Consider the following 17,324-nt stretch of genomic DNA (forward strand, 5'->3'; position numbering starts at 1 on the left):
TAAGGCAGGAAGCGTGAGCTGTCACACGATAATACAGGTTTAAAACAAACCTCCAGGTCAGTCTTGCTTATTTGTAGAGAAAAGGAAGATAAACAGTCAAATTAGGAACCTGACTGCCAGTTATAAACATCCATCCCAGACGACAGACCAACTTCCTGGCAAGACTTTGTCCCACTTTAATCCCCATACTTGTTTTCCTGTGCAGTCAGGGATTTCCCCTGTCCACTTCCCCCCCTCCTGACAGATGCCCCTATATTCCCACTCTTCTGACTGCACGGCTCAATTTAGCTCAGATTGCCATTACGGTGAAAAAAATCCCCCTTTTAACACATTCATTTAGCGCTTCACTCATAACATTGAATTGGCTATTACAACGTTTAAGTGCCAGGGTAACGGTGTAAGTCCCCTCCTGAGGGCAGGACAAAACGGCCTGCTCGCCGCCGAAGCGTGGGCACTTAGTTGCCCCCAGTGCTCTGCTCTAATATCCACATAACCTCGCCCTTAATAGTTCCAACGAGCGCTGCGCCGGCTTCCTCATTATCTTCCTTTTGTTCTAGATGGATGATTTAGGATGGGCGGGGTTACGTCTCCAGCGGTCAAGCTGTGCAGGCGGTGAGCAGATAATAGCCTCTGATAATATTGAAATTAAAAGGAGGAGTCACGTTTAAATTGGCCTGGCAGGAGTCTTTAACAACACAAGGCGAGATGAAAAAGCAGTCAGTTAAGAAAAGAAGGAACTCGGAGGAAGAGAGAGAAATAGCCAGGAGAAGCAGTTTCTGCTTCAGAGACAAGAGGTGTGTGTGTGCGCATAGTGTGTGTGTGCGGGCATGCACACGCTGCAATCGGCTGGGGAACGTGCACCATGTTGGCTCTCCTAATATTGAACTTGGAGCAGAGTGGTAAATACACTCCCTCTCCCAGAGAGAGCCACAGAAGTGCTGCAGAACTCATCTTGTGTGGCCACTCTAGTGGAACCTTTTTTTTTTATATATATATACCTTTTTCCTTTTTCTTCTTGAAGAAGTGCATCAAGTAATGCAGAAAGAAGTGGAGTGTTGGGAGGTGACTTGGGTTCGAGAGAGTGATCAATGGAGATTGATTTTGTCTGTGTGTGTGTGTGCTCGTTCTTGGCCATAAGGAGGGCTCCTACTCTATCAGTCTACTCTCTGTCTGTGCTTTAGAGAGGGCTTTATCTCTCCGGCACTGTGTGTCCTCACAGTGAAAGGGAAAAGGCATCAGTACTCCGCACCTGCTGCTCTGTCTGCGCTAACATACTGCAGGCAGTCAGACTTAATGCACGGTGGATGTGATTGTGAAGCTCTTCATCTCTAACATAACGTAAATGGTGCAGCTTCAGATACTCAGATTACAGTGATCTGATTCAACTTAGTTTCTGTACTTAAAAGGATCAAACTTGCCTTATACACACCAATCTCCCATTTACAAATACCTTTCCTTATTGCTGGCTTTTCCATCAACACAATGACACACTATTAAACATAACTGCAAAATGTCTGTATTTAGATTTTTCATCCAATATCCACTAAGGGCAACTAAAACATGATTAAGATTGTTATGGTTATGTTTTGGAAACTCAAAGCACCTTGTTAGTGTGTGAAAAGATTAAGATTTTAAAAGCATGGTCTCTAGTGTCAAAGTAAACAGAAACCCTGCAACAATTACGTTTTTATAAATCAAATTGCTAAAGCTCATTGGTCCTTATTTCTTTGTCCTCCACTTATATATACTTGCGGATAAATACATTTTATGACACTTTATCCATTTATTTTTTGTGTGCAAATGTGGTTTTTGCATGCATTAACTCAAATGCATTGCTTTACCGGACGTCTTATTTGCATATTAAAGTGTTTGATTTAGGTAGTAGCAGATAAATGGACAACCTGAATAAATGAATAGCATATTTTAACACTTCCATACAGGACATGTTTTGATAAATATGAAAATAATGAATCATATGACACCTACCACCACCATCATATAAGCACACTATGTGGAAAAACACCTTGCTGAGATGTTTGTTTTTCTGCAGGATTTTTCCAGGGAATCTAAAGCCGTATCCGGCCTTAGCTTTTGTCTGGTGCTGGTGTGTGTGTCTGTTATGGTGTCCGATTGGGAAGGGTAAAGCCCTGATTTATCCCTTCGTAAGGCCGAAATCTGGCTGGGAGGTGAGGTTTCGGGAAAGAAAAATAGTCTCCATTCAGAGTGGGCCAACCTGGTTTATTCCTCCTATACCCTCACATACCCCTACCACCCCCTCTTCTCACTTTTCCTCTACTTTTCTTTTGATCATGCTTTTGCCGATCTCAGTTGTGACCCGTGTGACACGCCCGGTTGCCCCGGTGACAATGGACCACTGGTTATAGCTGTAGATGGTGGCGATGACTTTTGGCTTTGACAGAGCAGATAACAGAGTTATGCACAGCTTAACCGGCGAGTCATCTCTACCTCCACACCTCCTTTTCTCCTTTGTGCTTCTCTCTTTTCCTTCTGCTCTTCCTTCCTTCTCCACCTCTTCATCTTCCTTTTCAACCCTCCATTTCCTTCCTCCTCTTTCCCACCTCCTTCCTCTTCCTTTTGACCATTCTTCTTCATGTCTCTCATTATTTCTCTGTAAGACTAAAAATATCTCTTACAGTATTTTTTCTGTTTCTTTCACTTTCTCTCAGTCCTTCTCTTCCACTTTCTGTTTCTTGCTGCTTTTCTCATCAGTAGTTACACACACAGTTATCAAATTCCTCGGGCGTGAATGCTGAACACATGCACACACACAGGGCGAGAGGTCATTGTAAATAACTCGCTTTTCATGCTTTCATTTCCCTGAGGCAGTGACTCTTGCTTGGTATTCATAACCATAACATGCAGAACCTGACGGAGTGTGTGTGTGTGTGTGTGTGTGTGTGTGTGTGTGTGTGTGTGTGTGTGTGTGTGTGTGTGTGTGTGTGTGTGTGTGTGTGTGTGTGTGTGTGTGTGTGTGTGTGTGTGTGTGTGTGTGTGTGTGTGTGTGTGTGTGTGTGTGTGTGTGTGTGTGTGTGTGTGTGTGTGTGTGTGTGTGTGTGTGTGTGTGTGTGTACACACATACAGAGGCTTACTTAGTGACATACTAGCACACTCTGGGCAATTTGCAAACAGATAGATTGGAAAATATACAGTACATCCGTGTTATTGCCCTTGAACACAGACACACACACACACACACAAACACACACACACACACACACACCAACACACACACACACACACACACATGTACAGGGAAGAGATGATAATGGGCTTTGCTTGAATTTTATATCCGTCTTTACTCGCTGTTCCACTCGTCCGTGTCTTCTGATACTTGTAAGACAAATCCTGTCTTCTACTTCATCTCTCTATGCAGCGTTCACCTCTCGAAAACCTGCTGGCAAAATACTAATTATCTGCACGTACACACACCCTGAGATCAACACACAAACAAACAAACACACACACACACACACCTGCTAATACCAGACAAGGGTTTATGTTTTGAGACTTTTTAATGTATTTATGCGTTTGGCTTCTCCTGAATAATACATTGTTGTTTGTTACTCCATACTTTGGGAGGCACAGAGAGGAGGGGAAATAATAAAAACACAGCACTGTTGAAAATGGGACGATAACTACCAGCTCAGCAGACAATAGATATTTTATTTTATTGTGTGGAACCAGAATGGTGACAACTGTGATTAGCAGGATTATTAAAGGATATATTTTCATGATTGTATTGGCTCATATAGTATGTCAGGGTGTCCACTGTCCGCGGGGTCTTAAAAAGTATTACAAGTTGATAAATCAATTTAGCGAAAATGAAGGCTATTAAAAAGTATTAAACGGCATTTTCCAAGGTATTACATTTTGTAGCTTGTTTTCAATAAGTATATAAATGGTCCAAAGAGGTTGTATTCTACAGTCTGCCTGAATGTAATCATTGCGTAGGTGTGTAGTGTGATTCTGTGTAGTTTATTTATGGCATCCCGTTGGGTTTGACGTCATCTGAACAGGACATCGCACGCTCACTGCTTGATAGCGCGCGAAGGCCCGTTTACGCCGGTTGTTAAACAACATCGTTTTGGGGAAATGCAAGTTTGCGTCCAAATGGTTGGAAGATAAGGAGGAAGGACAATCAATACTGAATATAGTAAATGTGAGGTAAAGTGTGTCGCCAAGGTAACCGGAGAAGCACCCAAAACATTTGAAAAATAAGATTTAAGATTTCATTTTGGTCAAATGCACAACAATTAGTTGAAAGCAATGAAATATTAAGCCCTCCAACAACTGTACATACAGTATACAAATTAATAAAATGTGCAGGTAACCCAATGGTGCGGTGGCTAACATGTGTTGTTTATGCAGCGCTTTTAGTTAACGCTGCGCAGGTTCCGTCAAGTTGGTGAAGATGTTTCTTCATTTGCATGTGTCTTGTGTCGTGTCTGTTTTTTTATTTGCATCGTTTTGAAACTGCAGCGCGTTTCGGGCCGGTGCAAGCATTGGCACGGGTCGGCCACCAATGGTGCAAGTAAAATGCAGGAATATATACATATAAAGTAGAGTGAGATAAAACTGAATGTAGACTTAAATACTGAACTATAGAATAAAATACTGCATATTGAAACCAATATGTGGACTATAACCACACAAATGCTATAATCATATGAAAGTGAAGACACTTCCGAGAGTTCAGGAGGTCAATAATTCTACGGCCAGTTTGATGAAACTTTATATCAGGGCTGAACATGATTGTGAAATTTCAATAACATTTCAATATCTTATAAACATCTATATTCCTCGCTGTACTTTGCACCACTCCTGCATTGCTACTTATTAAAGCCCCACTCCATCGACTGCACTCCCTCCCCGGAGTAACACTGTGTTCACATTGTGGCAGCAAAGGGCAATTTACGCAGCGCCTTGCTTTCAATGGGAGATTGATTGTGAGTTCCACCGGCGCTGATTAAAAGTGAGCAACCCGATGCTAAAACTTTTAACTTCTTCTGGTGTTAACATATTCAGACGCTAGGATAGTCAAGTGTGTGTGGAAAGTGAATCACATCGCATTGTCTGGTCTGAATGCCCCGATGAAGAAGTAGAGCAGTGGGTATTGATCCGGGTCACCGGGACCAAGAGTCCTGCTGGTATTCATGTTAGCCATCTAATGAGAGACTGTTTACAGCACGGTCAGAATGTGAATGAGTGGGAGGAGAAAACTCTGCAGGACCAGATGTCACGGCAAGGTTGACCTCAAGGCAGGCGAAATGTGAACACTTATTAGGTTTTAGGTGTAACTCAGGCAAGACAAGGCACACAGAACAGAACATTTCATACTACAAATTCACAACAAACAAGAACTCGACTTAACAGGAAACCAGACCTTAAATAGAAGCTGAACTAATGAGGGGGTAAGGTGCAGGTGTACAGGAGGTCATGTAGTTTCAGGGCTAATTGTGAACCAGTGAAACTAATAAGGACAGGAGGGACAATCAAAACAAGCGGGAACAAACACAAAGACAGAAACCAATCTGACACTAAGATCATGTCACCAGGACTGAGAAGTCCTGAGAAGAAGAGAATATGAAGAGACTTGTGAGTGACAGTTTTTAAGTCCTTATCTGCAATGCAAAAAGCTCCAAAATGACTATGTTACATTAAAGCTTTCATTTGTAGACTCGATTTCTTGTTGCTGCTTTTTAAAAGCCAGCTTGTAATGCAAAGCTGAGTCAGTGGGTTTGGTTTGCATTAACAGTGACTTTAATACATCTGTAAGACAGCCATCAGGTAACATAATGAGATCATATTACGCACTGTAATAACGCAATACAAGCATGTACTATGAGCAATTTGAATGTGACGTTGACATTTTCCCCAGTGATAATAAAAAATAGGTGGTATTTTTTAAAAGATTATGGCAATAAAGAGTGATGACGATGAAACCTAATGATTATAACTTTGCAATGAAATTTAGATAGCATTATTATACATTCGATTTAGCTGTTCAAATAGTTTTTTTTCTCCCTGAAAACTATTTCCTTCGTATAAAAGCTGTACATAACCTAAGGTTTCATGACTGCTTGTTTAGGGCTGTAAATCTTTTTTTTTGTTGAGGAAACCGAGTGGTTGCACGAAACATTTCCCATGGCTTCTCTTTTCACACCCTAGAGCTTTCTGCTTTTTGTCCGTGTCAGTGGAGCACGCCTGATTTAAACACTTCCTCTCTGTGTTGCGTCTTCTTAACACTACATCCTGTCCAAAGTGGAATAACAAAATCAAAACACCATTAAATGTATATTTGTCCGTCAATTGAAAAGGTTAGTTTTATAGTGTTTATCCAAATGGCTTGACTGGTGATGCTGCCCAATTGACTTACTTTTCCTGACAACAATTTACTTTGTTTATTGTTTACTCTCTGTCATATTATCTTCATTATGTGTATTGTGAGGACAGGCCAATATTCTCTTAATTTCTCCCTAGAATATGTTTGTTTCTCGCTCCTAGGCCTAACAATTGTCCATACAATTAGAATAATAGACACACAGGCGCGCACACACACACACACACACACACACACACACACACACACACACACACACACACACACACACACACACACACACACACACGTTTTTCTCCCCAGACGGGCTTATCAAAAAAGCTGAAATTAAATTGTTTTCATGTTGAACAAGGTCCTATAGTATATTGCACGTTTTTTTTTTATCGCTGAAATGGGCTTGCTGATTTGAGGCATTTACTGTATCTGATTGCAAATGTCTGTGTGTGTGACAGAGAGAGACAAATGTAGACAAACAGCGGGTTTGTTGTTTTTTCAATTAATTCTCAATCTTCGGTTCCAAGCAGTCATTACTGTGGTTTTTCTGCATTTTCTGCAAGAGATACATTCTTGTATTTTTGTGTTGATTACGTTTTCATTGACATTGCTGCTGCTGTTTTAGTTTATTACAGAGAAAATCATTGAAAACGTTAAAGTCCTGACCAGATTCTGACCATTTACAGCCCAGACACGAACCACTGTGTGAGCAGTTTAATCACAACATGGTATTCCCTTCCCACATTGCGTCTCTTATGCAGTTTTTAGAATTGCTGAGAGAGAGGTAAATTGCTTAGCCGTCATAAAGAAAGTGGGAGATCCTGGGAAAAAAATAGAAAATTATCTTAATTTTGTGTCTCAGAACTAAACATCTTTCATTTTGCAGCACTGACCCAATAGAGAACAATTGACTTTAGGACATCTTTTTTAAAACTACTATTTTTGACAGAAAACTGTTTTAAAAAGACATGTATTTGCATGTGACTGTCAAGAAGCTTCATGAATGTGTGTCTATAGGACAATGTGTTGATATTGTGTGTGTTCATACAGATGTGAATGTGTTTGTATCAAGGACCATCACACACTGTGTACAGTGACTGACTTTTCAGCAGCTCTGAACAGCATATTGCGCCCAGCGGCCATCACTCATTAGCAAATGTTGATGGCAAAGGCCAAGTGTGATTAGCCAACGCTTCGCTGCACATCACTGCTGATTTTTTCTCCCCCCCCCCACCACCGGTTCCTGTTAATCAGGAGCTAATGAAAGGGAACTTGTGGCATATGTGCCACTTAGTCCCAATGAGTCCACGTACTTATTTCAACAGCCAGGATGACGTTCTGAATGCATTGCCCTCTGATGAAAGCAATGAAATGCCCCAAATCACAGCATCTTAGTGTTTTCTGTTTGTTATATAAAGCTGTTTTTGCACATTTGATTTATTCAGCTTTTTAACGTTTGTGCACACTATAGCCAAAGGGCTTGCTTGTTGCTGTTAGTGCTTCATCCATAGAGCCATACTGTAGCTTAAAGGTGGGGTAGGTAATTCTGGAGAAACCAGCTCGAGTGCGCAAGAATTTGAAAATACACAACTGGAGAAAATCTGCCACTTCCTCACAGAGCCCCTCCTCCAACACACACGAACACACACATGACCAATGAGGGCATGAGATAAGTTTGTGCACAGATGGAAGGCTGACAGGCAGGTAGGCCATCCAGTTACTTTAGCCGGGCCGGCTAAAATGATTGGTCGTGCTTTTTACAGTACCACGGCTTCCATAGATGACTTTATTTATAGATTTTTTGTCAAAGCACTTCAGATATTCATTGCTATCGGGATGTTAAGAGCATTCCATGGAATATAACAAAAAGTGTATCTCGAACCGTTTTCTCAAACTTACCTACCCTACCTTTAAGTGTAAATGTTTGCTGTTGTGCTAAATTTGCTAACTGGGTCTAACAAGGTTCATCTCACTAGTGTTTGATACAAGGTGTAGAACAAGAACAATGTGCTAAAAAAAACGTTTGTTTTCCATTAGCAAAAGTTCAATAAAGTAACTGGTAATTCTTTAGTACCATTTAGGTCAAGATTAAAACCCACCTTTCTAACTAGCCAAGCTACCGTTATTATTGCAATTAGTTTGTTTACTAGAACCAAAATGACAGCCTGCAAAATCAAGGACTAACACTTAACTCTAAAAAGTGCAGATATCGCTCTGTTTGGTTGCCAATGAAAGGACTCCCATTAAGGATTATGTCAAGGCAGTTTCCCAAGATGTGGCTTTGGAAATCCGCTTAGAACCTTGCTTACACTATCTGCAGTATAAAGAAAAAAGCTACAGGCTGACGAGTCAAGCCAAACCATGCCGTGAAAATGAGGCAAAAGATCTTCTTTGTTGCTTTCAAAAGGCCTGAGAGACTACCTCTACAAGCACTGACAGTTTTCCAATACGTAATACTTGCTTTTTCCCAGAGGCCGTTAAGGTGACAGGAAGGCTCCAAGGTTAAATAGACTGTCAATCTGATTTTTTCTATTATACTTATCTTACATGTCTTTTAGATTGCCTGTGTGGATTACGTGATTGAAATAAAGTCAGTTATAGTACGTTTCTACAGGGTGGTCATCATGGGACCTTTGTCGCTAGACATTGGATTGATTGTACAACACAATATGTCATGATCACTTTCCTCATGTACAGCATTTTAATAAGTCTAGAGACCCTCAGCTTCTCAATTGTTGTTTTGGCACACTTAACTTTATTTTGATATTTGTTTAACCTGTCCAGACTTACAAGTTCTAAAGGACCAGGACAGATCTCTCCAGCTGTAGTTGCCAGGGGTTACATTGGGATTTGATATGTGGGGGGGCTTTGTGTGGGGGGGGGGTCTGTATATGAGGCCCTAAAGCAACTGCTCCATTATGTGTATCAAATGCACACATTGATGCCACCAAATGACACAATCAAAATAGAAAGTACTACAAATAAATTGGAATTAATTTACATCTTAAATTATTAATGTACAAACAAAAATGTTTACAAATATCCAACTGTACATTTCACAGTAAACGATTGAATCATCACCAAATTCGATGTTATTATGACCGATCATAACTCAGCTGTATGCACACACACATACATTTAGCATGGTTTAGGAAACGGGCTCCGTGTTACAGAACGGGTTGGGTGGTTCCGCGGCTCCGCTGCAGACTCTCTGCACGGAGGAGCAGCGGAGTCTCGGAGCCGATCGGAGCAGAGACACACGTTCACTAAGCCAAAAAACTATATCCGGTCACAGAGATCTGCTATTTGAAAGTAAAGTCAACACATATCAACCCTACAGTAAATATAGTCTATATTAAGAACGAAAAAAGTTTTAACATATAGTTTGACAAATTTGCCAGAGTGATGACGTCAGAGCATCGTCCTATGTGCCGGGGCTTAGCCCCGTACAGCCCCGGCCCAATTTAACCCCTGCCTATACGTCTGCATAAAGAAAAGAAAAGAAAATCCCTTCCGATAGTGTTTAATCCTAATGAGATTGAGTTTTAGATCATCACACATGATAAAAGATGTCCATGTTCTTTTCAGTTTCCTGCCAAGAAAATGTCTCCAAACGTGTCCCTGATGTTTAAATTAAGAGTGTTAAGTGTTTTTTTTGTGCTAAACTGTGTGTTGTCCTTTAAAATACCTATACATCTCTGTATGTGGTTGTCATAAATGTCACATTCAGACCATTTCAAACCCGTCCTGCCTTCTTGCTGACACGCAGCCCAATACATTGCATTTAAGCAAACCACCTGTGCTTTATTGTACCTTTCAAGCGAGAGATATCTGCCTGGAAAATGACAGCTATGGTATAAAATTGTCTATTTTGGAATCATAAGACCTTAAATAATAGCATCTCTGTGTCTTATCATGTCATTTATCTCTTTATCTTTAATAAAAAAAATGTGTAATCACTGTACTACTGTACAGTGATTCAATTTTTTCAGTTTTGCATTGCCCATATCTCAGACATTTTGGTTGGAATCTATCCGGCCAGCAAACACACTCACACTCACAGTCACACACACACACACACACACACACACACACACACACACACACACACACACACACACACACACACACACACACACACACACACACACACACACACACACATACACACACACACACACTCACAGTCACACACACACACACACACAGTCACACACACACACACTCACAGTCACACACACACACACACACACACACACACACACACACACACAGTCACAGACACACACACACACACACACACACACACACACACACACACACACACACACACACACACACACACACACACACACACACACACACACACACACACACACACACACACACTACTGTGAGACCACCAGCAGGCTGGACAGTGATGAGGGCTTTTCATTTTCCATTCTCAAGGGTAAAACAGCAAAACGTGTTTAAAAAAGAGCAACAGCTGCCGTTCAATGGCGCTCTTTGAAGAACTACATCAAACATAGAGAATCATCTCGCAGCCATTGGCCTCACAGTAGAGAAATTGAAGGGCACAAGTGTGTGTTTGTGCGCCCAGCATGTTGGAGAGGTGTAGAAAACTGTTAGTCTTTTGGCCTCCCCTCAGTCCCTGCCTCCTGCTCTTCATCGCTTGGTTTAGATGTCGGGCTGCACATCCTCATCCATATGTAGTTCTTAGATCTTGGTGTGTATTGATCTAGTCCGTTAATCTTGTTTATTTTCTTACCATTCCATACTGCCTCTTTCCTGCTCCCGTTCTGACCCTTAGCCTTATCTCACTTCTACACACTTCTCCCCTTCACCACCTCTCAACTGTAAGCCTTTCCTCGTCTCCGTTTAAACCCCCACCACGCTCATATTCATTTGAAGTGCTCGTTGTTGCCTTCCTGCATTTCACTTGCTCTGCATTGCTTGTCAGTCAAGTATTTTAGATTTAGATGGCATAAATGCCGTTAAATGCGTGAATTATTTAACATAAAATAAATAGTGCTATGGACGCACTTCTTTTTACTTTACATTCTTGAGGCTACTATAAACTGCATCTGCTGGTGATGGGGTTGGGGGGTGGGTTCTTGATTAGAACACACACTGCCAAGTCCCCCCACATCGCATCATTGCATTTGATTAGCTCCAACCCCCTGCTCCCTCCCTTATCACTAGCAGCACAACGGGAGGCACCCCACACCCACACACACACACACACACACACACACACACACACACACAGATACTCACGCATATATATCACAAGCTCACTTGACAGACTTATCTGAACTCCATGGCTGCCTGCAAATGTGCAGCGGAGTAAGTGAATGCTCACAATCTCCACGCACATACACACACACACACATACACACACACATACACAAACACACACACACACACACACACACACACACACACACACACACACACACACACACACACCGGCTGCTGCAGTTATCGTGGCGGAAGGGCATCAGGTAAAGCCAGCATGGCGCTGACAGTTACCTGTCCCTAATGAAGCATTAATAAAGTGCAGCGCAAAACAGTGGATCAGAGGGAAGCTGAATCCCCCCCCCCCCCCCCCCCAACCTGCCTGGCTGTCTGCTGGCTGCCAGGGGGAGAGATGAGAGGGGAAAGGATCACTGTAATCCCCCCTCTTTCCAAAAACCCCTCTGCCCCAATTTTCAGGGAGACATCACCTGCTCTCCAGATTATTCTTCTGAAAGTTCTGTACTTCTTAGTTTGCACGATGTCAACGTTATACTCAGTAAAATGAGACCTTGCATAATTAGAATATGTTACATACGCAGAATCAATCATATGAATCAGAACATTACATTTCACAGGGGAACTTTGTTTTTGTGAAAGTTGCTTCATTCAAGAATAAAATGAGATTTCAAATAAATAAAAGAATACATATATTTTTACAAACATAAGAAGTTAAAGTAAATATTGTGCAAAAAAAATATAAAATGAAATATTATTACACATTTTTCAAAGAACAAATTCAAGTACAATGTGCAATAAAAAGAAACATAATAATCGAAACATAAGAAACAAAAGAAGTAAAGGTAAAAACGTGCACAATGTACTGTACTATAATATATAACAACAACAAATGTGTTAAAATGCCTATATTACAAAATATACAGTGGTGTTTTTGTATTAATATTGAAATAGTAATGATTAAACCATAATGGCTGGAATATCCAGTATTATTCAGTACCACTAATGCTTCAGCAGCTCTGCACTCCAAGCTGCACAGCGCATGTTATTTTATTTTCTCTAACGTGCAAATAAATGTAGTATTACTGCAAAGGTTTGCACAACTTAAAGATAAATATTGCATTTGTATGCATGCTGGAGGACAGACTCAGAGTAGCTGGCATTAAACAGATTTGTTTCAGCATTTCTCTTGAAGTCATATCTGCAGCTCGGATTGAGTGGAGGTGAAGGTGTGTATCAAGGATTGGCTACGGCACCTGAATTCACAATTAGCAGGAGGACAATGCTTCTCCAACTGGCAGGCAGCGCCGGCACTCAAACAGAGCAAACCTGCTGAGTGTAGATATTCCAGGGGGTGTGTCCATCCAAATGATGCATGCCTGTGATTAGAAAAACTTGGAGCCATTGTTCAGTTAGAGAGCCAATCAAATCCAGGTCTTACCTTGAATAACTAGCAGGAATACGTCCAAGGTGCTTTGGAAAATAAGCTGTGGGGAAATTCATGTGGATAAATCAAGTGATAGTGTTGAATAGAGCATTGCAGTAATGACGTATTTGTGTAGTTGAGCCAGAAGTTAGCATAGCAAGGGCTCCCTAAAAAAAAAAATGTTTTTTTGTAATTTTGTAGAAAGATATTTAGCAAATAGATGTTTATAATACTAGTTGAGACTGGTAATCTCCAAATATTTACACCACTTTAATGATTTTTGAAGCGTACAGTAAATATAATTGCCAGAAAGTAAAAGCAAACGCAATGCTAAAATAACCTAGTCAATAGTTGCGTGACTCATCACCGCTAAGCTAAAGGTGGCTAATGTTTGCTGTGATGACATTTTGTTGTCTCATTTACACACCTTTTAGTAACCACCTTTTTTATCACACAAAGAGCCTTCGAATGTTCACAGTGGGGTTATTTATCTACGTATTTTATGTTGTACAACAAATTGTGAAAATCTCTCATAATGCTCTGCTAATGATGGCACAGGTATTTGTTGAGTCATCGAAGCAAAAAACGTCTAAAAATACTGTTGAGTTTAAATGAAGAGGACGTACAGTAAGTGGCAAAATGCCAACTCATTCCTGGGGTTTTAGGACTCATTCCTACAGCCCTATATTGACCCCCAGAAAGTTGGCCATTCTTCGGGCTCCTCTCTACTCATAGGCTGGTGATGTCATCTCTGTTTGTGCTGGAACGCCAACTTCAGTGTCACTTTGTGTCTTTATCGCCCAGTCTATCTGTATCCTTATCTGCTTTTTCATTTCTCATTATCCTTGCCATCTAAACTCTCGCTGAGCTTTCCTCCAGCGAGAGGAGACTGATCTAATTGGCACCGAGGATCATTCTAATTTAGCGAATCCAGCTCTGCCGACTTCTCAACTCTTTTTTTGTTGCCATCTTTCACTTGATAATAATGAGAAAATATAAGCGAGAACTCCGTGACGTTTGCTTCAGCAAGCGTGTTTCTTCTTCTCTTTTGTCCTTTTTTCCATCATATGGGTTTGTTACACAGATCACATTCGCTCAAGCAATTTGCCTTCTTGTCTGAGTCTGAGAAGGGAGGCTTATCTGCACTAAACACCCCATCTAGGCCGCGCTTCGTATCCAAATGGGCCCCTGTTAGCATTCAAATCAGGAGCCCCTACCTCCGCTTCCTATTCTACGTTGCTCTTGTGCTCCTTACTGTCGCCCCCCACCCTTATTCGCTGTCAACACGCTGGTAAGGGAGGATGGCGTAGAGAGGAAGAGCAAGCCTGGGCTATTATTTAATGAGATCAAGAAGTGCGAGGAGGTTTCCTGTCACAAAGTAAACAGGTGATCTCTGGGCTTCTTTCCTCCTCTTCCTTCTCTTTTGCTCGGGAGGTGTGACTGCCGCCTTAACAACCACCAATTTACAGAAGCGCCCAAACAATGTGCTTCTACTTGGCAGGACACATGCCTACTCAAACCATCTTCAACAGCAGGTGAATCAAAACTAAATGGCTGAAGGTTATTTCTGCTATACGCTAGAGAACAAGTGCTATTTTATAAGTGGGCATTGTGTAGTGATGGTAGCGTGTGGGATTTAACAGGACTTTTTACCTGTTCTGGCAACAAGGTCATTTCCGCGGCGCCATCAGTGTGTCATTGTTCACATGATTAGACCCAATCGCTATCTAGTCATCATTGTCTGCCTCTAAAAGCACCACAGATGGCTCACAATGACTTATGATTTTCAGTCATTTCCCATGACTCTCCCCTAGTCTAGAGCTATAATTTAGTACTTTATTTTGAAGTTACTTCTGAGCTGTCTTTGTCATAAATTATGCCTAGAGCCAGTCCCTGCTGCAATACAGTACACATATAAAATGAAAAAGTGTTCGTTAGCGAGTCTCCCTCATCAAACCTCAAAAGGACTTGACAGGAGCGGGGCGGAAAAAGAAATGGTGGTAGAAAAAAAATCTGTCCTGAAGATGAGGAAAGCGAGGTGGGGGGGAATCCTTTGATCAAGAGCACTCCTCGTAGCACTACTGTCTCCTTACACATACATAATATATCTGATGCGCACATTCTAGTCCTGAAACAAAATACACAATATATGCGATTCAATATACCCATCTTCCTTTAAATTAAATTCTTCATGTTGGTTGTAACAAAAGAGGGGATAATATCAGACATGTGTAAATGTTTATTCTAAAAGTGGCAGGCTTAGGAAATGAGAGGGCTGCCGGCGCTCTCACGGGAGAGCGTGTTTGTCCATGACAGTCATAAATATGTATCACGCAGCGAGATGACAGCGATAGTAATCTGATGGCCGCCTTTTGTCAAGCATATTAATCCAGAGGAAAAGCTCGAATACGGGCGGAATTAAAAAGTTGCACCCTGTCCTATCGTTGGAGTGAGTCACTCAGCGACAAGTGGCACGCTGTTTAATTAGAGTGGAAACAAAGTCCTCCGGGGGGGAATACCTCTCTCTCTGAGTCTCATTTGTGGAAAGGAAAATATTCAGAGGGTTGCTTTTCAGCCGTGTCGATTAAAGCATGCTCGAGCATAGCAATAGAGAATGTGTTGTGAATGCAAAGCTCCTGAATCAATTGGAAACCAACTGTGTTTGTAGCAGTACACAGCTGTGGCAGTTCGTCCTTACCCAGGGGTGTCGAGCACTTTTTCAAAACCCAGAATAACTGCTCTGAGCTTCCAGCAGCCACTTAAACAAGGTGGCCTGTCATCCATGGTGCACTCCAGTGTACAGTTACAGAAGGTGTCCCGGAGTTCAGCCGCTTGACAGCTGTATTCTCCCCTCCTTTGCTTTTACTAAACCTTGTTTTCATGTCTGTGTCTCCGCCTGCAGCTCTGACGGACCCCTGCTCCGAGGTGACCTGCAGCTACGGCAGCACCTGTGCCGAGTCCTCGGACGGCGTGTCAGCTAAATGCATGTGTCCCCTCGGCTGCGAGGGCAAGCGCGAACAGACCGTGTGCGGCAGCGACGGGAAGGACTACCGCAACGAGTGTGAGCTCCATCAGCATGCCTGCAAGAACCAGAAGAACATCCGAGTGCAATACCAAGGGAACTGCGGTGAGCTGTCTCTTTATTTTGCTGATACATTCATTTAGTCTATTGGGGGTCCAGCAAAAGGAAACAAGTGGCCATTAGAGTTTGTCAAAGCACAAGGTACCAACTTTGTATTGTTATGATTTACAAAAATTACAACTAGAAAAAGCACTCATCAAAGACCAAAACAGTTGAACCTCGCTAAATTGTCCCGGCAAGATGACCACATTTGTACCATCTCATGCCATCTCAAGGGGATCATTACTTATATTGTAAGGAAATCATATTTATTGTCTATTGTTAAAAAATGTCTTTCAATGTCAGTTTTTGAGTCACGAAAAAGACCTAGCCATTTAGGAGATACCTTTTCCTATTGAAGCAGTCGGGGGGGAGTCAGTGACGGTTTAAAATCAATACAAATGTTGTTTACAAAAAGTGTGAATCACCACAACAATGAGAGGTCCTTGAGCATACAATCATCAATCAGTAAAAACAAAAAAAACGAATAATACTGTAAGGATCAATATTATTTGAGATTAGCTGTGGAAAGACAGATAAACACACACACACACACACACACAATCACCATGAACTGCCTACAGGCTTACAGCTTGCAGATATAATGATAACAAACAAGTGAAAAGCAGAAATCCCTCACATTGAGCTGCTGGACGCTCATTTTTTGGGGCACTTTTTCTTGATAAATGACAGGAATCACTACTTTTCTGTCTCCAAGATTCTCTTCTCCTTTTCTTCTTTGTTTACTACCTCTGGCTTTTTGTCTTGTTTCTCCTCCACAAACCCCCCTTACGGCACGCCTTTGCTAATTCTCATTTTTCAGTCAGGTTGCTTTGCTTCACACAGGTACTCCTGCGGTGCAAATTGTTGTTTTCTCTAAGTAGGTCTTCGCCGCTGTCGTTATCGTCGGGGCCCGGCTTTCTTTCTTTTTTTTGCTCATCCTTGTTATCATCAGGCGATAGTTGTTTACTCCCGAGGCGCTCAACTTTGAGGTTTTGTTTGTTTGTTTGAAGCCAGATGGAGGGAAAGAGAAGCAGACAGCAGCTCTGTCTCTCAGCAGCCTGAGCCTCCGGGAGACAGAGCAGCATGCTGGGGAAAGAGAGATGGATGTGCAGGTCCGCCAGCCTAAGGTTGCTCGTATAAATCCAGCCGGAGTCGGCCAATATGAC

At 41.8% G+C, this 17,324-nt stretch overlaps 1 protein-coding gene across 1 annotated transcript in view; it reads left to right on the forward strand.

Annotated features, from left to right (window-relative positions):
• Nucleotides 1–17,324, forward strand: part of agrn (agrin) — a 269,713-nt gene that overhangs the window by 165,249 nt on the left and 87,140 nt on the right. Inside the window, 1 exon segment of the mRNA XM_034196403.1 lies at nucleotides 15,937–16,161. Within this exon segment, the coding sequence (XP_034052294.1) occupies nucleotides 15,937–16,161 (225 nt within the window).

This window comes from Gymnodraco acuticeps, unplaced genomic scaffold (assembly GCF_902827175.1).
Source record: "Gymnodraco acuticeps unplaced genomic scaffold, fGymAcu1.1, whole genome shotgun sequence".
In the NCBI taxonomy this organism is placed as follows: domain Eukaryota; kingdom Metazoa; phylum Chordata; class Actinopteri; order Perciformes; family Bathydraconidae; genus Gymnodraco; species Gymnodraco acuticeps.